Genomic DNA, 25,496 nt, shown 5'->3' on the forward strand with positions numbered 1-25,496 from the left:
CAACTCAAGGAGAGACGCCTGCCCAGAAACCAACCACTTCGACACCTCGATCTTAGAGTTCAGCCTCCAGAACGCTGAGACAATAAATTTCTCGCACGCAAGCCAGTCTACGGTGCTTTATTGTGGCACAGCCCCTTCCCCTGCCCCGAGCAAACCACCACAGTGGGCAAGGGCCACATGCCGAACGGACATTTTCTGCAGGAGCTGATAGCCCAAGAAGGCCCACTCCAAGTAAAAGTGAATTATTCATCAAAGATCTTTACAAACCACACGCAGCCTAAAGGCACATGCAGGTAGGTAAAGCCACGGCTGTCCTGGGACACACACTGGGGGAGGGGACAGTCTTGCCTTTTCAGTTAGTCTGCCTTTCTAGAAGCCTCACAGGCCGAGTCTTGGCAGTGGCTTGATTCTGCCCCACCCCGGTCAGGCAAACTTCACCTGGGACACTGAGAAAGTTGCTTCCCAAAAATAATTTTCCCCCGCCTGCTTTCCCGAAGCTGTTCCCCATCGGGGAGGCAGTAAGGGAGCCCAGCACACCTGCGTCCAGAGGAGCCAGGAAATTTTCCGCTCCAGCTCAGTCATTACCAGACTGGGAGCCCCTGTGGCCAGGATTGCTTCCTAAGAGCCATGACCAAGGACTTAGTGAGTTTCCTCCAGACCCCAGAACTGGGAGACAGTGTTTAAGACTTGGTCTCCCACCAGCTCACCACCCACTACAGACTGGATTGTGTGTCCCCCACTCAATTCATATGTTAAATCCTAACCCTCAAGGTGCTCGCTCAAGGACGCAGGGCCTTTGGGAGATGATTAGGTCAATAAGGGTGGGACTCTCTCGTCCTTATAACAGGGACCCCAGAGGGTTCTCAGCCCTTGCAGCATAGGAGAACACAGCAAGACAGCCCTCTGTGAATCAGAAAGTGAGCCCTCACCAAACACTGGACCTTCATCTTGGGCTTCCCAGCTTCCAGAAATTCAATAAATAAACCTCGGTTGTTCATAAGCTACCCATAAGCTACAGTATTCTGGTATAGTAGCCAGAACAGACTAGGACATCGTCCAGTTGAACAGCCCTCAAGTCGTCACCTAGAAATGCTCTCACTCGCACCCAAGGGGACTTGCTGCATCCAAGCCGCCGGTTCATCTTAGGTGTATCCGTCAGTTCACAGAGAGGCAGGGCCTTCGATGGAAGGGCAGGAGGTTCTCATCCCCGGAGTCAAGGGGCACTCGGTATGGACCCCCACCCACCCTCGGCCATGGGGTTCAACAGGAACATTGCCGCTCACAAATCCAGTATGTAGTTTTGTCACAAGAGAGGTCATTCCAAGTGCCACCCTTGTTCATGCTGGCACAGTCCTCGTTATTGATGTTGTTGGGCTCCTCTGGCTCCCAAAAGCTGCAAGAAGGAAAAGCATGGGGAGGGATGAACGGGTGGGGCACAGGGCATTTTTTCAGGGCATCACATGAGACTGCAATGGTGGCTTCGTGACATTACACATGCATCAAAATCCACAGAACACACACACACCACCCTGGGAGTGAACCCTAATGTAAACTGTGGACTTTCATTCATCATAATGTAGCCATCACTTGTAACAATTGTTACATCAATTGTTCATCAATTGTAACAAATGTGCCACACAACAATGCAAGATGTCAACAGTAGAGAAAACCGTGTGCAGAAGAGGACTATAGGAAACATTTCTCTGAAACTTCTGCTCAATTTTTTTTTTGCAAATAAATAAGTCTATTAATTAAAGAAAGAATATCAGGGAGTGGGAGAAGGAAAGGCCTTAGTTCAAGGCTCTTTCTTCCATCCTAACCATTTTTTCAGCTCTTCAGAATTACCTGGAGCTGTCGCGTTATCCCCTTCGCCCCACCGTGTCGGTCTTAATTCAGCCCCGCTTCCCCACTCACCAGGACTGTCTCCTGTGCCTGAATCCATTTCCTACAACTGGTCAGGTTCTGCCTCTTACGAAGAACCCTTCTCTGCACCAGGAATCGTCCCGACCTCAGGTATTATAATATCTTAACTCTCTTCTATTAAGGCGGAGCCTGATTTGGCAATTCAGGGGCACGGGATTTATTAAAGGATGCTCTCAGGAAAGGAGTGGGAGAAGCAGGATGGTGCAGGGGGAGAAGATGAGCAGGAATGTGGGTTCAGCCTGCTCTTGCCTCAGCCTGATCCAACAGGGAGCTCTGAGTGTGAATAGCACCAGAGAGGTATCTCAACTTGTAACAAAGGGTCCAGGCTTCTCCTAGCCACTGGTTGGCTGTGGGCTGAAGTAACCTCCTAGGTGAGCTGGCCTCCATTCAGCTGAGGACAACTCTCTAGAGAAAGCACAACTGTGAGCCTTTAGCGGTCAGTTCGCCCTGCTGGGGGGACGGGGGCTGCACCAGCCTCATGAGGAGTCTGAACTGGGCACTCACAGCACCACGCTATGCCATGTCTCTATTGATAGAGCAGTGCCCTCTTCCGGGAATCTTTAACAAAAAATGAGATCCTCTGTCAGGATACTAATATTTCTAATATGTAAAGAGCTCTTAGAAATAAATAAGAAGGGATACCTGAGTGGCTCAGTCAGTTAGGCTTCTGACTTTGGCTCAGGTCATGATCTCACAGTTCGTGGCTTTGAGCCCTGCATTGGACTCTGTAGGCTCTGTGCTGACAGCTTGGAGCCTGGAGCCTGCTTCGGATTCCGTGTCTCCCTCTCTCTCTGCCCCTCCCCTGCTCATGCTCTGTCTCTCTCTCTCTCTCTCTCAAAAATAAGCATATAAAAAAGAAAGAAGAAAAAAACTAAAATCCCAGTGTAAAAATATACCAATGATATAATAAACACTTCACAGAAAAGTTAATACCTGTGGCTATTAAACATGTGAGAAGATACCCAGAGGTGCTTGGGTGGCCCAGTTGGTAAGCGTCTGTCTCGATTTCAGCTCAGGCTATGATCTCATGGTTTGTGGGTCCAAGCCCCACATCGAGCTCTGTGCTGGCAGCACAAGCCTACTTGGGATTCTCTCTCTCTGCCCCTCCCCCCTCACTCTCAAAATAAATTTTTAAAAATAAATAAATAATTTAAAAAGAATATATCCAACTTAAGTCTTTATAAGAGAAGGCAAATTAATACTAAATTGGGATTCCATTTTCACCTACAATTAAACCAACAAAATTGCAAAAGCTTGATGAACTGTTAATGAAGAAAAGTAACGTCAACCTGGTCAAAGAATAAATTGGTATAACCACTATGGTGGACAATTTGTGAATATTTATTTAAAATCCAAATGCATACACTCCTTGAGAAAGTAAGTATAAAGGCTGAGAATATAGACTTTAAAGCTAGGTTGGCTCCCACAGCCACCTGCTAGCTCTTCAACCTTAGGTGGGTTGCTTAACCTCTCTGTGCCTGTTTCCTCATCTTTAAAGTGGAGATGATAGAGGCGCCTGGGTGGCTCAGTCGGTTGAGCATCTGACTTCGGCTCAGGTCATGATCTCGTGGTTCATGGGTTCGAGCCCCATGTTGGGCTCTGAGCTGACAGCCAGCTCAGAGCCTGGAGGCTGCTTCAGATACTGTCTCTCCCTCTCCCTCTGACCCTCCCCTGCTCACGCTGTCTCTCTCTCTCTCTCTCTCTCTCTCTCAGAAATAAAAGCTACATTAAAAAAATAAAGTAGAGATGATAAAAAATAAAATGGAGACAAGTATACCTTCTTTATAGGATTATTAAAAAGATTAAATCATTGGGTTAATATATGTAGAGAGACAGAGATAGAGAGATTCTGCCCATTCTTTTGACAAATCAAAAGCTTCCTCTTGCTCCCACCCTATAGTCACCCTTCCTTTCTCCCCAACCCCGTCCCCCAACCACTGGCCTGAGGACTTGACCTTATAGTGTGCTAAAAGGCAGAGATGTTGCAGTGCAGAAAAATTTTAAAGGTAAAGGTTCCAGAATCCCTATTAGCAAAAAAAGCATCCCTGGGCGTCCTTTATCCAGCCTGGCCTGGGGTTCTAAAGGATCTGCTGGCTTGGACTACACAAAGACTATACCAGGCAGAGACCCCAAGGGTCCTCAATACTTGCCTCAGAGTGACAGGTGACCCATCCAGCCACCGCCAGTCCCCTTCACGGTCCTTGTCATTCAGCCCCAGCCAGTATATCCGTGGAGAGCCATGAGCCTTGGCCAAAAACTTCTGCAAGTACAAATTCCATTCAGCCATCAGTTTAATTCCATTAAATGTAAATGGTCTAAAAACATCAGTTAAAAGCCAGAAATTGTCAGACTGAATTTTAAAAAACAAGATCCGGGGCTCTTGGGTGACTCCACCAATTGAGTGTCCAACTTCAGCTTAGGTCATGATCTCACAATTTGTGAGTTCGAGCCCCATGTTGGGCTCACTGCTGTCAACCCAGAGCCCGGTTCAGATCCTCTGTCCCCGTCTCTCTCTGCCCCTCCCCTGCTCACATGCTCTGTCTCAAATATAAATAAAAGTTTAAAAAAAAGAAAGAAAGAAAGACCCAGCTATATGTTGTCTGCGAGAAATTCTACTTTAAAATAATGACACAGGTAAATCAAAAGTGAAATGGTGGGGAAAGACAGACCATACAAACACCTGGACTTAAATCCCAGTTCCGACGCCTACTAGTTGTAAGTGACCACAGGCAAGTTTCTTAAGTGTTCTGTGCTTCAGTTTCCTCATCTGTGAAGTACAAGTAATAGCTACTGTGTACAAATGTGTTTACTATCTAACTGGTAGCATCAAGTCATTGCAGTTGCTTACAAATGTCAATTCTCCTTCACAGGTGAAACTATTTCCCCACCACCTTAAAGCACCACAGGACCCACGTGACTTGCTTTGTAAACACAATTTAGTGGAAGAGTTCAGAGTTGCCTTCTACATTTCCGTCATTGAGCTCTAGGGACTGTTACACCCGCCTAACACAACCTCTCCTGACTCGCACACTAATTTACAGGGCTGTTGTGAGGATTATGTTAATGTAAGATGTAAGATGTTTGGAATACAGCCTGGAGAACGGAAAGGATATAATAGCCATTATTATATCTCTAGGTTAGAGAGAATACTAAGACTTGGGATTTGAACTCAAGCAGAGCGTGTCCTCTGACCTTGCTATTAAGAGTTTTCGCGGCTAGGGGCGCCTGGGTGGCTTAGTCGGTTAAGCGTCCGACTTTCACTTAGGTCATGATCTCGCGATTCGTGGGTTCGAGCCCCATGTCAGGCTCTGTGCTGACTGCCAGCTCAGAGCCAGGAGCCTGTTTCAGTCTGTGACTCCCTCTCTCTCTGACCCTCCCCTGCTCACGCTGTCTCTCTCTCTCTCTCTCTCTCCTAGAAATAAATTTAAAAAATTAAAAAAAAAAGAGTTTTCGCAGCTAAATTTCAGAGTCTGTATCTCCCTCTCTCCCTGACCCTCCCCTGCTCACGCTGTCTCTCTCTCTCTCTCCTAGAAATAAATAAAAAAATATTTAAAAAATAAAAAGAGTTTTCGTGGCTAAGAACATCTAGGTGGCTCAGTCGATTAAGCATCTAACTCTTGATTTTGGCTCAGGTCATGGTCGCATGGTTCATGTGATCAAGCCCTGTGTCAGGCTCTGCTCTGACAGTGCATGATTGCTTGAGATTCTCTCTCCCTCTCTCTGCCCCTCCCCTACTCACTCACTCTCTCTCTCTTTCTGTCTGTCTCAAAATAAACAAACATTTTTTCAAACTATTTAAACACATTTTAATTGAACTGTATAAACAAATAAATTTGACATTTTGATTTATGTTCACAATTGCTTTTTCTTGGAAGTAGAAGGTAATTAATGGGCTACCTCAACATTCGTAAGCTCTTTTCTGAATGTTCTATACAATACCTGGCCTTAACAAAAATTGGTGCTTCACAAGATCCTGCTTTCTTAAATTTCTCCCAAGTGGAATTTGGTCATTTTATCAAAATTCGTTATGTAGTCATATAAGTTGGAAAGATCATTTTCCTCTTCCCCTCCCTAACCAGTGTCTTTTTGAGACTACTGTCCTCTAATGTCTTAATAGTAAAATAAATACATAAATAAATAAAAATAATTAAAACCAAACAAATCTTTGGTCTTTAAGCTTTATATAAATTTAAACAAATAAACATTTTAAAAAAGAAAAGAAAGTTTTAGTGGCTCAAAAGCAATTCCAGTTTCTCTCCATCCAGGCCAGAGAAGGATGTGTGACACCTGCTGGCCCTTGAGGGCTTGAGGGGATAGCTCACCTGTTCAGCAAAGCTACTGATGATGACCAAGTGAGAGTAGTTCTCCTGGCAGAACTTCCGGGCTTCATCCCATGACTTGGTATTTGGGGAGAAGTAGTAACACTTGCCCTCAAAGGGGAGCCATCCCTCAGGGCAGGTGATCTTGGTACAGTCTAGGGACAGAATAGCAGGCTCTCAGCATGGCTCCAGAGCCAGGGTCATGCACACGGTGTGCCATATACAGCTGTTCAGGTGGTGCACTGCTCAACTCCAGGAGGGCATCATTCAGGTTAACTGCACTGGGAATCACCCCCTGGGGATTTGTGCAACATGCCAGCACAGTCACATCCCCCCATCTCAGGGCAGTTCCCCAGGTCCCACTCACCTAATAAGCCCCGGAGTTCTACCAGGGACTGGTTGGTCTGAGTTCTTACACGGTCAATGTCCTTCTTCAGGCCAGCCAGCCCTGCCGTGCCAGTCACTGTCAGCAAGGATGGGCTGGAAGGTTAGTAACCCAAACCCCCGTCTACCCATCCACCCTCCACTGACTGCAAACACACCATTAAGAAACAGGATCTGTGCTCCTCACTGCACCCTCTTTCTAGTGGGTGGGGCTAGAACTCAAAAATGGCATGCTCAGTGCCCCGGGAGAGTCCTGGGGTAGTTTAGAGGAGGGACTGATCTCTGGGGCTTGGGGAAGAGTGGGGATGGTGGACTTTCTGAAGAAGGTGGGTTTTTCAGGAAGATGGGGACTCAGTATCTGTGAGAGGGAGAGGGAGACTCAGCAGACAGGGGCCACCTTGGAAGCAAAGGTAGAGAAGCAAACATGTTAGGGAAGGCTGCAGCAGTAGAGGTCAAGGTGAACCTCACAGGAACTAGAGCTCAAAGTAGGGTGAGGTCCAATGTCCAGGTCCTTGAATGCTAAGCCTAGAGTTTCGTATTGGACTCTGGGCAGTGAGAAGCCATCAGTGGGTTTTGAGCAGAAGAGTGGCTGGATCTGAGATGTACAGTGAAGGCACGTAGCGCGCGACAATTGTCAGGCTTCAACAAGCATGGTGAAGGCCATGCTGGCCCAGAAGATTCTTCTACAACTAACGTGTGTATTCCCACCACTCCCACTACAAATTTACCTCTTCCAGCTGGACACGCTTCCCTCTCACTCACTGCCATTCCCAGTCCATCTCCACATCCAATCACTTTTACCTCCCAGAGCTTTCTACTCCACCCACTTCTCTCCATCCCCATCCACCACCTCTCACCTGTCCAACTGCACGATACTCCTCCCCTGTACGTATGATATTGCCTCCTGCTACAGGGCCTTGGAACACACCTGAAACCCTCAACCTCTTACATAGTTCATTCCTTCTCTTCCCTCTCTCAGCTATAGCACTCTTTCCCTAAGAAAGCCCTATATGACCTTCCCAGAGATAAAGTCAAAGATCCCTTATTACATTGTTCTTCATAGAATCATCATCCTTTGGACCATTCACTGAAATGTGGAATTTTATACTAATTTGGTAAATGGTTCTTAATATCTGTGCTGTCCAACAGAAATAAAATATAAACCACATACATAATTTTGAATTTTCTAATGGCCCTATTTTTAAAAATTTTTATCTTTATTCATTTTTGAGAGAGAGAGAGAGAGACAGAGCACTAGCTGAGGAGGGGAAGAAAGAGAGGGAGACACAGAATCCAAAGCAGACTCCAGGCTCTGAGCTGTCAGCACACAGCCCAACATGGGGCACGAACTCATGAACCGTGAGATCATGACTTGAGCTGAAGTCAAGTGCTTAACCAACTAAGCCACCCAGGTGCTCCTAATGGCCCCATTTTCTAAAAAACCAAAAGAAAACAAGCAAAAGTAATTTGAATATTATTTTTTTACTTATCCCAATATATCCAAAATATTTTAATGAGTAACCAGTATTAAAGATTATTATTACTAATATTATTGAGATACTTTACATTCTTTTTTTTGAGCAAGTCTTTGACATTGGTGTGTATTTTACACTCACAGCACATCTCAGTTCAGCCTGACCACACTGCAAGTGTCCAACAGCCACAGTGACTCGTGGCCACCATATTGGACAGTGGAGATCTAGACACACACATGCGCGCACACGCACATGCGCACACACACACACACACACACACACACCGCGCAGGGACAGGAACTGTGCCTGATGTGTTCACTATCCCACCCATCCGCCATCCCTACACAATTCCCAGCAAAGGTGAGATTGGAAGTGGTCTTAGAGTCGCATTTGAGGGGTCATGTTGGGTGTTCAATACGCATGGCATGAAGGAGCAATTAAAGCACTCACCATTGGCTTGCCATGCCATCTGCTGAAAGGTTAACATCCTCAGCTCTTCCACCACCTCCTGGTCTATGAAGAAGAGTCCATCTTGAGCCCAAGCCCTCCCAACGCCCCAGGCTCGGCATCTCCCCGCACCCCAGGCTTGGCGGCTCCCCACGCCCCATCCCCTTCCTGCTCACACTTGCTGAGGGTCACAGCCAGACCAGTACAGCCCAGGACCAGTGACACCACCACCAGCAGACACAGGATCACCACCAGTCTCTCCTCCTGGTAGCACCCAGGACATCTGGACTTCTGACCGAGCTGGGACACTGGAGTCGCTGGGGGAAGAGAATGGGGACAAAGAGACATTGGTGCTTCGTAGAGTGAGGAAGAGACACTTGAGCCCCTCTCCGAGAGCAGGAAGACAAAGATCATGGTCATGACTATATCACCAGATGGTGTCAGTAAGAGAGGGTCAGGGGGAAAGAACCCTGAAGAATCCCAGAAGAGCACTTCCTGTGCTGCAGGGCCACCCCTTCCCCAAACGAAGCCCCCTCTCCAGCTCCAAATGAAGCCACACCTCCACCCCCCTCTCACTTCCAAATCCAACACCATCGCCGTAACCTAACACAACTACTACACATCCTGGAACACTGGAGAGAACGTACTGTGTGCCAAGAATCCTGTCCCACCCTTATTATCTTATTGGATCCTCATCCTTCTAGCATAGATGTGACTATTGTTCTCAGTTTAAAAATAAGTAAACTGAGGACTTGGAGAGGTCGTCATGACTTGGGCCCAGCACAGCTCCTAACATTTCTGATTCGTTATCCTATGCTCTCCAGCAGCCCCTGCCCAAGCGGCTCCCCATTCTAGGAAGCCTATGGATCTTTGCATCCGTACTTTATGCAAGTAGGCGGTGGGGCCTGAAGGGGATCAGGCAGACACCCTGGGTCCCTCCAGTCTGGTTTAGACTCAAGGAGGAAGACCTCCTGAAAGGAGACACTTCTCTGCCCCAAGGTCTCCCTCTGGAGCTATAGGTCTGACTCGAGCATACTTGTTACCATGAGAGGGAAGATAGGGGCCCACCTCGGGAGCATGAGAACTTACTGGTGAGAGACAGCTGGAATGGAGGATGCTCCGAATTGACACCTGGAAGAAAGGGAGAGAAATATTTATTCAAAAGTTGCTGAAAGAGTCTACATTCCAAGATCAACACGTCCCCCATCCCATCTGATTTGTTCTATAGGAAACTGGAAGACTTCCAGGTGTCCCTGGAGAGGCTCTTCCAGTGGCTCACCCAGTTGAGAAGATGTGCAGGTGACAGGGGTGAGGTCCAGGTCTGGAAGGGGCCAGAAAGACAATGGTTAGGCAGACATAGACCCCAGCCAGATAAACTGAAAGGTCCCAGCCTTGGGTTCTCACCTTTGATCTTTGGGGACTTGCAAGGGAGTGGGGGTTTCTCTGTTTTCTTTTCTGGGGGGGCGGGAGAGGGAAAGGAATGGTTACTCAGGCCCAGAGCAGGACAAAGGCAGCACTGAGTCTCCTGTACCCCCAGCCCCAACTCACCTGCCCTTGGAGGCCTGGGGGGAGCCATCGAATCTGTGGAAGCGAAGTTCATAGTGTGAGCTGGTCTGAGGCTCGGAATAAGATCAGAGGCAGTGATAGAATCAGGACCGAGACTGAAGTGGAGGGTTAGGGACAGAACTGAGCGCAAGAATGGAATTGGGGTCGAGACAGAGTGACCAGCCCTCCGGGGCCACCCGGGACTTGCCCAGTTTTAAACCGGAAAGTCCCACATTCCAGGAAATCACTCAGTCCTAGGAAAACTGGGACATGGTAGTTGACTCTAAGTTAAAGTCACAGCTGAGTTTGGGCTAGGGATGGATGAACCAAGGCTGTGGCTGGGGTGAGGAAGGGGTTGAAGATGGGGTGGGGACAGTGATGGCCACGGGAGCAGTTGTGACGCAGGATGCGGTTCGGATAAAGACTGGGACTAGAGGTGCACCAGGTCTGGGGAGGAAGTCTCGTTTAGGGTGTGGTTGAGTGGAAGCAAGGGGGATGACTTTGGATTTGGAAATAAAGATGGAGGTGGAGGTTGGGCTGCAATCGGAGACGGGGAAGGGCCAACTTTGGGGAAGGAGAGCACCGAAGACCGGATGCCTGGGGTCCATGTTGGAAGTGGGTTTGAGGATTGTGTTGGGACCAAATGGGAGCCGGAGGCAGACAAGCCGCAGAGCCCAGTTCCCCTCCCACCTCATTCGGAGCCCCCCCCTCCCCGCGGTGCCCCAGATTGGCCTCCCGCTGGAGTAAGAAGTGGTGGGTGCAGTGCCCCGCCCAGCATGGAACGGCCACTGCCCAAGGGCACCAGCACAGCCACCGTCAACCTTCAGGGAAGCCTCAAAGTCTTCGCTTTTATACCCACTTATCAGACTCTTACTGAGACCTGGGTTAGGCACGGAGCACCCAAGTCTAAAGGTAAATCGGGGCCCAGAGTATGGATGTGAGGAGGTTGGGAGCCTATGGTCCACTCACTGGTTATGAAGCACCAGCTGTCAGGCCTCAGGGCCTCTGCACCCACCAGCTCTCTGCCAGGCTTCCCTTCCTAACAGCCGTTAAGCCGCATCCCAGCGCCCCCTCCTCTGACCCCAGTCTCCCCACCGCTGCAAGCAGAGCCCTCAGTTCCCCCCTCGAGATTTCCCCACTCTCTCGGTCCGTCCCTTCTTGGAGCTGTTCACCTGGTCCTCTCCTGTTGGACAGAGAGGCCCTCAGGGCAGGGCAGAGGCAGAGACGCACCTGTCATCACGGTGTCGGGCTGCCGTAACGCCCAGCTAATGCCCCCCCGGGCCCTGCTCTCCCCCCGCCACAGGCCCCACACTTCTTCACCTGGCCTCCGAGAAGTCCTCCTACCTGGCTTGGGAGGGAGATCCTTGTAGGGTGGTGCCATGTTCTCGTAATCATCGCCATCCTCCTCCTCCTCTCTGGTCCCTTCCAGAGGAGAGGCAAGTGAGAGCCCAGCCCATTCCCTCCGCTGCCCCTCAGGGCCCGGTTTCTAGCCGCAGGGTGCGGCTCCTGTCATCTGGGCCCCGGCCATCCCCGGTTGGCCCCCGGATCCTGCCCGGCCAGCCCCATACCTGGCTGGTCCTGGCCTCCAGAGTTGGTGTACATGTGCATGGCCACAGCTAACGCGCGAGCCTGAGAAGAGCGAGCCGGATGGGATCTGCCTCTGATGCCCCCCGCTCAGGTGCCTGAGGCTTCTCTCAGTTCCCTTTTTCATTAAACGTCAAGTACATGCAAATCCACCTTAAGGGGAACCACTCAAAGCCCCCACCACACACGTGCGTGTGCACGCACGCACACGCGCACACACACACACACACACATCTTTCGCCCCAGTTTGGATTCATGCACAGAAGTGAATATGCCAACCACCCTGCGTTTGCACACCGAGCCCTGGGTGGAAAAAAATGGATAAACTCCCTCCTTCATGGAACGTTCCATCAAGACAGGAAGGACACTGAGCTAGTAAATAAATAGAGAAATAAATGGCTTGGTTGTTTATTTTATTTCCAATACTCACCAAATATTTTTTTTAAGAATTAACGTAGGGGCGCCTGGGTGGCTCAGTGGGTTAGGCGTCCGACTTTGGCTCAGGTCAGGATCTCACAGTTTGTGGGTTCGAGCCCCGCGTCGGGCTCTGTGCTGACAGCTCAGAGCCTGGAGCCTGCTTCAGATTGTGTGTCTCCCTCTCTTTCTGCTCCCGCCCTCTGTTCATGCTGTCTCTCTCTCCCTCTCTCTCTCAAAACTGAATAAAAATTTTAAAAATAACATAAAACAGTGGCTCCTGGTTGGTTCAGTCAAAGAGCACAAAGCTCTTGATTTCAGGCTTGTGATTTCGAGCCCCATGTCGAGGGCAGAGATTACTTAAATAAACTTTTTTAAAAATAAAAATGGCAATAAAATAAAACAGAGTGAGGGATAGGATAGAGGCTAATGTAGAGAGATAAAAAGGGAAGGCCTCCTGCAAGTGACATTTGCGACCAAACGTTAAAGTGATAGGTGCTAAGTACTCCCATGTTCCCCAGTGAAGTGCTAGGGCACTGGCTCTGTTATCTCCAGCTGCATCCCAGATTACCCCAGAACTTCATAAACAACAGCAAGCACTTATTAGCTCGCAGTTTCTGGTGCTCCAAGTTCAAGAGCAGCTTGGCTGGGTGGTTGGTTCTGCCTCTGGGTCTCAAATAGGTCCGTGGGGCCAAGGTCTCTGACGACGGTGCTGCAGCTGGAAGATCTGTTCCCAGGATGGGGCGCCCTCTCCAAAGGGCTGACGCAGCATCCTCGCCACGTGGCAGAGGCCAAGGTGGAAGCCATCCATGACACCCTTTATGCTTCGACCGCACAAGTCACGAGCTATGATCGCCACTAACTCGTTTCACCCGGACCAGTTCGAGGCGGGAGGAGACTACGCCAGGGCCTGGACACCAGGACCTGAGGATCATTGGGGGTCATCCTGAAGGCTGGTCACCAGCATCATATACACAGAACTTGTCACCCTGAACTTGACATCGACTGGAAGTTATTTACAACGTGGGAGTTCAGGAGAGAAGTCTGTCCAGCCCATGGTAAAGCAGGGGGTGAGGTTTTGACTTCTATCCAAAACATTGGGAAGGGGCTGCGGGAGGAGCGGCCACATCTTTTGGTTCAACACAGACGTGGGAGTTTCCTGCGAGCCAAGTGAAGACAGTGGAATAACCAGGCTGAAGCCACTTGGAGAGCTCTGCCCAGAGGGCAGCCTGCCTGTGTTCGTCCGGTGGGCTGCCATCAGCCTTTGGGGCCAACAGCCTGAGAAGCATCCATGACTCTTCTCTGCTCTCGTTTCATGGCTGCGGCAAGTTGAATTGTCAAAAGACGGCTGCGCCCGTATCTCTTTGTCCCACATGTCCTCACGCACTGTGACCTCACCACTCCGTCCAGGAGTCCAAGTCTGCCCTTGAATCTGGGACGGTGGTCGTGACTCATGACCAGCAGAATGTGGTGTGAGTGACAGCTACCTTGAAGCTCCCGCCTGGCTCTGTCAGAGCACGTGCTCCCTGCCGCCATGTTGTGAGGAAACCCAAGCCACGTGGAGGTGCTCCACTCAACAGTCCCAAATGAGGCAGCTCTGCCTTCACGATACAACCAGCGTCTGAGCCGGTCTTGCCTCCCAGTCTGAGCCGTCAGCTCAGATTACAGTAATGGCCTCCATCTGGTCTGCCTACCTTCTGCCCTTGCCCTCCATAGAGTGGAACTCACAGAAGCAGACAGGCGGTTACCAGGGGCTGGAGGAGGCACAAACTGGGTAGATGTTGGTTAAGAGGAGCAGAGTTTCAGGTACATAAGATAAGTGAGTTCTGGAGAATCGGTGTACCACAATGTGGGTATAATTGACAATATTGTACTGTGTACTTGAAATTTGGTCTAAGGGTAGATCTTGGATCTTCTCCACTGGAAGGAAGGAAGGAAGGAAGGAAGGAAGGAAGGAAGAAAGGAAGGAAGGAAGGAAGGAAGGAAGGAAGGAAGGAAAAAAAAGGGAAATAGTAACAATAAAGTATCAGCTCTAGCAGTTTCTTGGTGGAGTCTTTCAGGTTTTCCATCCAGAGTATCATGTTATCTGCAAAGAGTGAAAGTTTAACTCCTCCCCTGATGATCTGGGTGGCTTGTATCCCTTTGTGTTGTCTGATTACCGAGGCTGGGACTTCCAACACTATGTTGGACCACGGTGGTGAGCTTGGTGTGCTCCTTTTATCTCTACTTCCTTGAGGGTTTTTATCAAGAAAGGATGCTGTATTTTGTCAAATGCTTTTTCTGCATCTAGTGAGAGGATCGTGTGGTTCTTATCCTTTCTTTTATTAATGTGGTGAGTCACGTCGATTGATTTGCAAGTATTGAACGAGCCTGGAAGCCCAGGAATGAATCCCACTTGATCATGTTGAAGAATTCTTCTAATGTACTGTTGCTTTCGATTTGCTGGTATCTTGGTGAGAACTTTTGCATCCAGGTTCATCGGGGATATTGGCCTGTAGTTCTCCTTTTGAGTGGGGTCTTTGTCTGGTTTGGGAATCAAAGTAACGCTGGCCTCATAGAATGAGTTAGGAAGGTGATGGGTGTGTTATGGTAAATATTTCACAACATACATGTACATCAGATCATCAGTTTGTACACCTCAATATACATGTAATATCTATTTTATCTTGACATGGGGGACGGGGGGAAAAGAAGTCTGAATTCAAGTCTGAATTGGCATGGCCATGCTCTTTCCAGAAGCTCTGGGGGAGGATCCTGTCTTGCCTCTTCCAGCATCCGGGGCTCCTGGCTGTGGCTGCATCCCTCCGGTGTCTGTCTCTGTGGTCACCTGGCCTCTCCCTGTGTGTGTGCCTGAGCCTCAAGTCTCTTCTTCTCTGTTTTTCCTCTGACGGTTTATACCATGCTGGTGGCTTTGAAGATGCAGGAAGGGGCCATGAGCCAAGGAATGCAGCTCTCGAAGCTTGAAATGGCAAAAAAAAATACCAAAACAGATTCTCCCACTGGATCCTCTACTGACACCTGGGCTCAGCTCCATCAAACAATTTGAACTTCAGACCTCGAGAACCATAAAAGAGCCCATTCCCGTTGTTCTAAGACACTAAAGTTGTGGCGAGCTGTCCTGGTAACCATAGGAAACCATTCCGTACCGCAAGAGGCAAGACCCTGGACCCGCCTCAGAAGAGCTTCCTGCTAAAAGTAAAAGGCATCAAGACTCAAACTGGCTTAAGCAAGAAGGAAATCCCATCAGGCGTGTGCACAGGGTCGGGTCGCTGTAATAAACATTCAGAACAAGAGCAACTTAAAATAGAATTTCTTGCCTCGCAGATCAATGTAAGCAACCCACGGTCTCCACCGGCGGAAAATCTTCGCCAGCACACGGGGAAGGAGTGTGCCCAGCCCTGGGTGAGGTGGGGGGCACGGCAGACCCGCCCCCGTCTCCAGGGAAAGCTCGCCCCAAGGGCTGGGCTTTCCCCGTTATGCTGCAAGATGGAACGTGCAGAACTTCCCCGACCTGCCTGAGGCATAGCTGCAGCTGGTCCCATTCTACAGATGGGGAAATGGAGACTTGTCTGAGGAAAGGAGCCTGTCTCCTGAGCACACACTGGACCACAAGACTCCGGAAGGGTATGTGAGGTCAGAGGGGAGGGAAGGGATGACGGTGGGGTTACACCATCCGAGAGAACTGACAGCACCTCTGCCCTATCAAAGGCGCCCCTTGAGGTGGTGAGTGGACCTGGGGGCCAGATAAGTGCAGTGAAGGCGGAATGGTCTGTGTGTGAGCTGGTAATGGACACACAGCCACGGCCATCCTTCAGGACCTGCCACCCAGTAGGAGCTCAGGATCTCACAGAGGAACCCCGTCCCCTCAACTGGGCGTACGTAAGGCCATGGGCCCCGGCTGACCCCGGCTCTGCCCCAGTCTTGCTGTGTGACCCCAGGGGAGGAGAACAACATCTCTGAGCAAAGGTCTTCCGATAGGTCCAATGGGGATTGGGAATTCAGTTGTTCATTCGTTCATTCAACAGATACGTATTGACAACTTACTGTGTGTTAAGCTATATTCTAGGGGATGGGATACATTACTCAACAACGACACAAAACAGAACAAAATCTCTTGCAACGGAAAGGAAGATCGCCAGCTGGAAATCTTACAAAATGTGTTCTCAGACAAGACCTGAATTAAATCAGAACTCACAGAATGGTATCTGGAAAATCCGCAATTATTTGGAAATTAAATCACACCCACAGGTCAGAGAGGAAGTTGAAAATTAAAAATATTCTTAACTGAAGAAAAGTGAAAGGATGCCGGATTGAAATCCGGGGGTGCAGTGAAAGCACTGCTAGGGGGCGGCATGGGGTACTGACGCTTATGCTGAAGCAGGAGGTAGGGTATATTTGAAATTTGCTAAGAGTTCTTTTTTTTTCACTTTTTCCCCCAAGTAACACTCTCAGAAACATCTTTTTTACATATGGTTCTAGGCAATTCTCTACATTCTTTTTTTTTTCAATTTTTTTAATGTTTATTTATTTTTGAGAGAGACAGACAGAGCGTGAGCAGGAGAGGGTCAGAGAGAGAGGGAGACACAGAATCCGAGGCAGGCTCCAGGCTCTGAGCTGTCAGCACAGAGCCCGACGTGGGGCTCAAACCCACCAACCAAGAGACCATGACCTGAGCCGAAGTCGGATGCTTAGCCGACTGAGCCACCCAGGCGCCCCTCTACAATCTTTACAGAATCGTCTACACATCCCTTCACTAACAGTGTTCACAACTAGCCAAATACAGAACACTCATAAAGACATGTCCTTCCCAGGGCACCCGGGTGGCTCAGTTGGTTGACCGTCCGACTCTTGATATCGGCTCAGGACGTGTCCTCAGGCTTCATGAGACTGAGCCCCAGGTTGGGCTCTGCACTAAGTGTGGAGCCTGCTTGGGATTCTCTCTTCTCTCTCTCTCTGCCCTTCCCCCACCCTCGTGCACTCTCTCTCTCTCAAAAAAAATAAACTCTTAAAAATGCATGTCTCTCTCCATACGTCCATAAGTACCCTTCTCCGTGAACTACAAAACTACAAAATGGTCAGCACGCGCTTTGACTGATGTTCTGCTCTTCTGTTCTCCCTGAACAATGAGGACTTCTGGAAGAGTCTTTTTTTTTTTTTTTGCCTGTGTCCATAAACATTCCCTGACACACGTTCATAATATATAAACCCATGCCTTGAGATCATTCTGTGTTCAGAGAGATCTTAAACATTCTTATCACAGGAAGAGGCGCCTGACTGGCTCAGCCAGTTGAGCATCCAACTCTTGATCTCACCCCAGGTCATGATTCCAGGGTCATGGGATCGAGCCCCCGCATTGATGGAGCCTGCTTGGGATCCTCTCAATCAATCAATCAATCAATAAAGTTCTCATCACAAGAAAAAAATTGTAACTGTGTGGATGTGAACTAGACTTACTGGGGCAATCGTTTTGCTCTATATACATACATAGAAGCATTAAGTTGTGCCCATATATCATTTATATCTCCATTTTTTAAAAAAAGGAAGGGGCGGGGCGCCTGGGTGGCTTAGTCGGTTAAGCATCCGACTTTCGCTTAGGTCANAAAAGGTGATGGGGAAAAGCCTGACAATTGGAAGAGACTGGAGGAGGTGGAGGAAGGCCATGGATAATGTCTGGACATCTGGTGGAAGAGCAACCCAGACTGTGCAAAGGCCCTGAGGTGTGTTCAAAAGACAGGAAATGTCTCCCTTCTCTAGGAGCCTTTCTGTAACACCAGCTCTTCTCCAAACACTCCATCCATTAAAATCCCTTAACAGTCATCACCTTCTGACATCCCGTATACCTCAAACCCTCCTCTTATCCGTTGTCCATCTGCCCCCCGCCCCGTTAGCAACTCAGCTCCGCTACCTAGCACACAGTAGGTGTTCAGTAGGTGTTTGTCAAATGAATGAGTGACCGGCCTGCCCGCCAAGCCCTGACTAAGGGCACCCAGAAGGCCAGGCCCCTCACCCATCCCTCCAGCACCAACCAGCCAGCCTCCATGCAGGCAGCTGCAATCCTGGGGCGGCTCCTGGACTAGATCAGAGATGCTCTTTTCTGTCTCGGACGCAGATTAAGGCCTTCCCCGGGGGCTTTCTAGGCCTCGCTGACCTTGTTTTTCCTCCTCCCCCTGAACTGAATTACCCCAAGCTTCCGATCTCCCATCCAGCAGACCGTGGCAAGGCGTAGACGCCGCCCAGAATTTCCTTCTCCACCCCCGGGGCCCACTTGGGCCTCTGAGACCATTCTGCTCACCAACTGTTAATAGAGCACCTGCCTGGGGCAGGCCACGTGGGGCAGGAGAGGATGACGAAGGCAGCAGGAAGGAGGGGTGAGGGGCTGAGAGCAGTGAACCAGGGTATGAGGAGCAGGTGNCCCCCACCCACCACAGGCCGCCCCACACCACCCTCACCCTTCTGACATTCCCCAGGTCCCAACTCTGGGGGTCCAGGCCACACCGAGGCGTTTGAGTCCAGGGACCTCAGGACAAGAATGGGCCACTTTCCCCCCACCCTCCAGCCTCTAGTGAAATGACTGGTCCTGGGAACTTTCTCTCTGGTTGCCCTTTGTTAACCTAAAAAACAAAATAAAACAGGGGCGCCTGGNATAAATAAAAATAAAAATATTTAAATAAAATAAAATAAAATAAAACAGCCACTTATTTGACCAGCGAAATGAGTGTATTTGGGAAAAGCAGAGAATTGTAATTCTGGATAAGCAACTTGCGACCAAACCATAGGCAAGAACAGAGAACTTTTCTATAAAGGAAAGAGGGAGTCGGAGGGCCTCTCATATACAGAAAGTCCACTGGAATAAATTAAGAGTTCGAAGTATAGTGGCTTCTCACTGGCTGGGTGGTGACCTTGTCTCACTGGCTGGGTGGTGACCTTGTCTCACTGGCTGGGCCGCCGCCTCCAAGGAGGAAATCTTTCATCCTCTCTGCAGAGGGAGCAAAGCTCAGGGATGCAAGGTACCTCTTTTCCTGCGGGGTCTGCTACGGAGGAAGGCCGGAGGGCGTAAGAGCGCCCCCTTCTGGCCGCCCCACTCCACTTGAGATGAGGCTTCCTTTTTCAGCCTCCGGCCTTCCAGTTACAGACAGCGCGACCTGGACACGGGTAACAACAGCAAGCATGTACTGGGCTCCTACTATATGGTGCAACCCCCTAACTGACTCTTCCACACCACGCTATCCGTTTATTCATCTGCTGGCTTGATAAACGCTTACGAAGCATTGAATTGTGGGTCACTTGCATTCTAGGTGCAGAAAGATGACACGGAAAAGGACACCTTTCCCTACTCCCCGGAACTGACTCAAGAGGAGAGATGAACAGTAAACAGGATGCAGAAGTCAAATGGATCTCAGGTAAGATGGCACTAGTATTACTGACCCCATTTTACAGAGGGGTCAACTGAGTTTCTAAGAAGGGGAAGTCGCTTCCCAAGGGTCGTACAGAGGCAGTGAGCTGGGATCGTAATTTGCCTCTCTGGATCTCCTCCTAGCTCTGACCTCTGGGTAAGAAGCTGAAGCACAGAGAAAGGGCGGAGAGGGAGGGACATCAAGAACAAGGCTGGGCTACCTGGTACAGCTGTGCGGATCGTGCACTGCACAATTCCAGGAATGCCATTCAGAAAGACTGCGATGTGAATGCTGCCCCCTGGAGTCCGGAAAAAAAAGAAGTACAAGAATCACAACTCTATGTCGTGGTCTGGGTCAGGCCCCATGTAGCCCTGGAAAGAAAATCTCAAACGCCATTGATCAATTCTCCGCAGCCTGTTTTCTCCACTTAATACTATGTTATGTGGCCACTTCTCCGTGTTGGCACATGAAAATCTAGCTTAGCGGTTTTCCCAAGGGTGGTCCTCAGATCAGCAACATCACCTGGGAACTTGTTAGAAATGCAGATTCTGGGAACCTACCCCACACCTCCTGAGTCAGACACTTTCAGGCTGGGTCCGGCTTTTATTCCACATGAAATGAGGAACCAGGAGAGGGCTTCAGCCAAGGAATGACATGATCTAATTTCCTTTCTGCCAAGCCCACCCAGCACTGCAGAGCACCCATTGAACGACTTCTTTTTCTGCTCCTGTGCAGGTTTCCAGAGAGTAACAAATTAGCAAAGCATTTGATACAGTTGAACATTGAGGCCAAGAAGTATCTGGAGCTATTAAACAATGTTCTGTACTCTTAAATTTGCATATAGAGAAGCCCTAAGGGAACGAGTGTGAAGTGTAACACCAATTCTTTATAGTGGCAATTACAGGATAGTAGAATTGCATCTTTTTCTTTATAAAGCTATTACTTGTTTTAAAGTTTATTTATTTATTCCAAGAGAGAAAGCAAGCAAGCAAGGGAGAGGCAGAGAGAGAGAGAAAAAGAGAGAGAGGGAGAGAGAATCACAAGCAGGCTCCGCACTGTCGGCACAGAGCCCAAGGTGGGGCTCCAACCCACAAACCGTGATATCATGACCTGAGCCAAAATCAAGAGTCAGACGCTGAACCCACTGAGTCACCCAGGTGCCCCCTAGATATTTTTAATCTTTTTAATTTTATTTGAAAGAGAGAGAGAAGGGAGGGGGGCGCAGATAAGGGAAGAGCAGAAAAAGAGAGTCTTGAGCAGGCTCCATGCTCAGCATTGAGCCGGTCTCGGGACTCTGTCCCACGACACCAGTACCATGACCAGGGTAGAAACTGAGTCAACACTCAGTCGACTGAGACCCCCCCCCAGGAGCCCCTAAAATTGCATCTTATTTCTACAAAAGTACTCGATAGGATTTACTTAAAATTTCAGCTTTAGGGGCGCCTGGGTGGCTCAGTCGGTTAAGCGTCCGACTTTGACTCAGGTCATGATCACACGGTTCGTGGGTTCGAGCTCCGCGTCGGGCTCTGTGCTGACAGCTTAGCTCAGAGTCTGGAGCCTGCTTCGAATTCTGTATCTCCCTCTCTCTCTGACCCTCCCCTGCTCATGCTGTTTCTCTCTCTCTCTCTCTCAGAAATAAAAACATTAAATTTTTTTAAATTTCAGCTTTACTTTTAGTTATAAATAACTTTGATTGTTTAAATTTAATCAATTAAAATATTTTTAATAACTGTATTTAAACTTTTGATGTTCGCTAATTATATCACCAGTAAGGTGCAGGTTTTTGTTTTTGTTGTGTTTTCTGAAGACAAATTCGAATGTTCTAGAAGAAAAGCGTTTTTTTGTAAATACTGTACACTATGAAAAATAACTTTCATTTGTGCTCTAGCCTCGGGAGACCAGAGGCGCCCAAGGAAGGTGGGGAAAGGCCCCGGCCCCAGGCCCCTGCCCCAAACTGTCCCCAGTCGCCCGCCGGGGTGGTTTTCAGAAGCAGGAAGCCCCCCTTTCTGGAATCCACCTGATCCCGAGAAAGGACGCGTTGCGCCTGGGCCGTCTCCGCCTGACCGCCAGGTGGCGCCAGAGAAAACGGAAGTCCTCCGGCGACATTCATCGCCCTGATCTCAGCGGCGGCCTGCGCGACCCGGAAGCCGCGGCTGGCGAAGGGGGCGTGCTTCCGGGCAGGAGCGAGGTGACCCCGGCGGCTGCAGGGTTTTGTGGCTGCTGCAGCCATGGGGGCGCATCTCGCCCGGCGCTATGTGAGCGATCCATCGGGGGAACCCGACCCCCAGCGAATGCCCACCTTCCCCCCGGACTACGGCTTCCCGGGGCGCAAGGAGCGCGGTGAGGCCCAGTGCGCAGGCGCGGCCGGCGGGCTCGGGGCGCGGACGCCCGGACCCCCGAATCCCGGGGTTCGCGGGGTTGGGTTCGGGCTTCTCGTGCTGTGTCTGGGCTCAGCCCTGACCTCGGCCTGGAAATTTCGGTCCGGAGGACACGCGTGAGCCTCCCTGAGGGTGGAGGTTTCCCAGGCCGAAGTCACGGTTTGAGCGAAAAGCTCGGGGGCGAGAGTGACAGTCGGGAAGGGGGCTGATGAGGCGGTCGGAGCTGAGCTCGGTCTCGGAGTCACTGGGGGGCCAGGGGAGGGTTTCTCACGGAGGGGGCGTGTCCATTGCACCTCTGTCCAGATATCACTGCTGCTTGGGGGTATACACAAAAGGGGTGCTCGCGCCGCACATGCTGTCCTGCTCGTTATTGTTGTTATTGTTTTTAATAAGTGATGTCAAGCATATCGAGGGCCATCCCGGCCAAGTCTCAAGTTGAGCACCGCGTATACAGCAGGCAGTGACTGAAAGGAACTCCAGTCCTGGGGCAGAGACAGCGGAGGCAGGCTTCCAGGAGGCGGTGGCTGGAGGCGAGATCCGAGAGGGCTAAGTCGGAGTTGGCCAGCTGAAATACAAGGAGAGGGGGGAGTCAGTGCTTCTGGCCAGATTTGCTTTGTCAGAAGGTTGTGCTGGCTGCTGGGTGGGCCCCGATAGGGAGCCCGGAGCCGGTGGCGTGCACAGAGGTCCGGGTTTGAGAGAACCAGGACGCGGCCGCCCACAGTGTCACAAATGTTGACGGTCCTGCGGTCCCACCGGAACCCGCAGTCCACCAGCGCCCCCGTACCCCCCCTACGTGACCCTGTGAATCCTTCCCACGGCCCATCACACCTCACTTTGCCCACAATCCCACAGGCCTCTGCTCCACTTGCTTGCTTGACTCAAACAATCTGAAACTGGGCTCTCGGCTCGTGACCCTGTGTGGCCGAATTCACGGGGGAGAAACACCACCCGGGGTCTCCCCTTTGTGCCCCTCGCTGACCTTCATGCTGCTGGGTTTCCCGCCATACTCCCTGGCACTTGGCTGGCTCCGGAGCCTTCCTAGACCTCTGTCCCACACCTTCTCTCTGGCCCCCGCACCTCCCTCCTGCCTCCCCCCCNACCTATCAGAGGGATACCCCCCACTGTTCTCCCCCCTTGCAACACTGAATTTCCCACCAGCTGCCAACACAGTTACTTATGCTGTTTCGAAATCCGCCTCACGGGAGGGGCTGTCCAGCTTCCCTCCCACGCCCACTGTGTGTATCCTGGGACCCCACTGTCACATCTCACCAGCCCGCTGCAGTTGCATCCAAGTTGATGGCTACCGCTTCCTGGACACCCCTCCTCGCCCATGCCCCCCTCCCATGCCCACCTGCCTCGCTGATGCCCTCTCATGATCCTTTCCTACCTCCCCATCTGGCGAACGTTGGGGGTCCTCACTGCTTGGGCCTTCTGTCACCACTCGCTCCCACCCATCCCTGGGGGTGTCTGCTAGTCCCAGCTTTCATGTGCCTCCTGATGCTCACAGGCGTCTATCTCCAGCTGGGCCTGGACCCTGAACTCCAGACTCACAGGCGCTCTACCTGTGTGGCATCCCCCACTCAGCAGGTCCAAAACAGAGCTCGTGACATCCCCCACACACACACAGTTTGCCCCTGCCTCCGGCTCCGACTGCACGCTCAGGCCGATCCTTGGGGCATCCTGAACCTGTCTTCTCACCTCAGGGCCTTTGCACTTGCTGTTCCAGCGCTGGGAGTGCTCTTCCCCCAGGTGTCTGTGTGACTCGCTCCTCCACCTTCAGATGCCACTCCTGAGGGACCCCTCCACCTAAAGCTGTGACCCAGCCCCCGGCACTGCCTCTCTCTTCCTTGCTTTACCGGACATTGCCGGACATTCTGCAGTGCTCTAGTTCTCACTGTGCAGTCTGTGTCTGCTCCAAGGTTAGACGCCCCTGTCTGTCATGTTCCCTGCTGTGTCCCCAACACCCAGCATGCAGTAGGCGCTCTAAATCCATTGCTGCAGAAGCCAGCGGGGGGCTGCAGGCGGATACACTGGCCTGGGGCTCAGAGGGAGTGGGGGTACCAGGTTGGGGTTCATCCCCGGGTCAAGTAGCAATCAAAGCCACCAACTGGAATGAACACGGTGCCCAGCAAGAACCACTGGAAGCCAACATTTAGTGTTGGGCAGCGTGGAGCTGTCGGGGAGGGGATGTCCGGAGGTTGTGGTCCCCAGGGAGCTGTGGGGAAGAGAAGGTTCCAGAAGGAACCACGGGGAGTCCTGGCATCTTGGGAGGCCCTGGTGAGAGCCACGTGTGAGCAGTGCTGGGGTGGAGTGTGGAAGGTGGAAGAGACCGGGGTGCAGGGGCAGGAGGGAGGACCTGGGTCTGAGACAGAGGCGGAGAGGGAGAGGAGCGAGCGGTGGAGAGTGCGAGATTCCGCGCACACCTTGTGGTGCTGATGGGAAGGAGCTGGGACAGAGAAGGGTGTCGAGGGGAGCGGGGGGTGCCCCCGAGGATGCGGGAGGCTGTGTGCTGCGCCAAGGCGAGGAGGCATATGGGGAAGAAGGGACGCATATCCCCAGGCACGGAGGGCGCAAGCGGGGAGTGTGCCCACTTTCTGGCACCCGCACTGGGCCGCCTGTAAGGAGTTCACCCACCAGGACCCGGAGCTGGCGTGTTCGCTCAGGCAGCGCCCAGTGTGGACTCTGCGGCGGGGACCACTACCCCGTCGCTTAGCGGAGGCCGGAGCTGGGGTGCAGGGCCGTGCTGGGAGAGTGTTTCCGAGCACGGGCTCTGCGGGGTGGGCCTGTCCGGAGAGTGCGCCAGGGAGGGGAGGCCAGGGTCCCACACAGATGTTGGGGGACCCTGGGGTGAAGGGAAGAGCCGGACCGTCCTCCTGTCTGGGCCTCAGTGTCCAGAGTGCGTCCGGGTGTGCCGGGAATCCGGTGTGGGGTGGGGACGGTCCCCAGCAGTCAGCCCCCAACGCGCCCGCCCGCTCCTTACAGAGATGGTGGCCACACAGCAGCAGATGAACGACGCGCAGCTGACGCTGCAGCAGCGGGACTACTGCGCGCACTACCTCATCCGGCTGCTCAAGTGCAAGCGCGACAGCTTCCCCAACTTCCTGGCCTGCAAGCACGAGCAGCACGACTGGGACTACTGCGAGCACCTCGAGTGAGCCCGGCCCCGCCCCGGCGGGAAGAGGGGCTGAGGGGTGGGCAGGGCAGGTGGCCCTGAGGCTGCCGAGGGGGGGGGNGCGAGCACCTGCTGGGACGGACCCGCTTCCGGCAGGCACGCAGGCCTTTGCTAGTCAGAGGCCTCCCAGAGAACGCGGTGGTGCCCGCTCCTGGCCCTTCTGCTTCCAGGGCCTGGGAGGGCCCGGCCAGAAGGCCTGACCCCGCTTCGTGCGCTCTGCCCGCAGCTACGTGATGCGCATGAAGGAGTTTGAACGGGAACGGAGGCTGCTCCAGCGGAAGAAGCGCCGGGAGCAGAGAGCGGAGGAACTGGCCAGAGGCCAGGGGCCCGGCGAGGTGGCCCCCGAGGTAGCCCTGTAGCGGGCCCGCCCCACCCTGTGGACTAGTCGGTAAATAAAAGCCTCCGGGCCCCTCAGCCTGAACCCTGCCTCCTGTGGTGTGCTGGTTCCCCAGCCCTGCGCC

At 51.6% G+C, this 25,496-nt stretch overlaps 2 protein-coding genes and 1 non-coding gene across 4 annotated transcripts; 2 read left to right on the plus strand and 1 right to left on the minus strand.

Annotated features, from left to right (window-relative positions):
• Nucleotides 1-107: 107 nt before the first annotated feature.
• Nucleotides 108-11,755, minus strand: CLEC17A (C-type lectin domain containing 17A). 2 transcript variants are annotated; one of them, XM_077765707.1, is made up of 12 exons: nt 11,662-11,755; nt 11,438-11,515; nt 10,097-10,129; nt 9,953-10,003; nt 9,828-9,869; nt 9,638-9,679; nt 8,725-8,865; nt 8,552-8,614; nt 6,610-6,705; nt 6,246-6,397; nt 4,074-4,183; nt 108-1,393 (listed from the first exon to the last, which is right to left on the minus strand). In XM_077765707.1, exons 1-12 carry the CDS (start codon nt 11,699-11,701, stop codon nt 1,261-1,263), a joined length of 981 nt encoding a protein of 326 aa, XP_077621833.1. In that variant the 5' UTR covers nt 11,702-11,755; the 3' UTR covers nt 108-1,260. The 2 variants fall into 2 exon arrangements, with proteins under 2 accessions (XP_077621833.1, XP_077621841.1); XM_077765715.1 differs by lacking the exon at nt 6,610-6,705.
• On the plus strand, nt 3,438-3,522 carry TRNAR-UCG (transfer RNA arginine (anticodon UCG)). Its single transcript has one exon. It is a non-coding gene; the product is annotated as a tRNA-Arg (tRNA).
• A 9,870-nt stretch (nt 11,756-21,625) lies between the features above and the next one.
• On the plus strand, nt 21,626-25,456 carry NDUFB7 (NADH:ubiquinone oxidoreductase subunit B7). Its single transcript, XM_077765333.1, has 3 exons — nt 21,626-21,825; nt 24,846-25,014; nt 25,262-25,456. Exons 1-3 carry the CDS (start codon nt 21,714-21,716, stop codon nt 25,392-25,394), a joined length of 414 nt encoding a protein of 137 aa, XP_077621459.1. The 5' UTR covers nt 21,626-21,713; the 3' UTR covers nt 25,395-25,456.
• The last annotated feature ends 40 nt before the right edge of the window (nt 25,457-25,496 follow it).

Source organism: Crocuta crocuta, unplaced genomic scaffold, assembly GCF_008692635.1.
Source record: "Crocuta crocuta isolate KB4526 unplaced genomic scaffold, BGI_CrCroc_1.0 scaffold693, whole genome shotgun sequence".
NCBI lineage: Eukaryota > Metazoa > Chordata > Mammalia > Carnivora > Hyaenidae > Crocuta > Crocuta crocuta.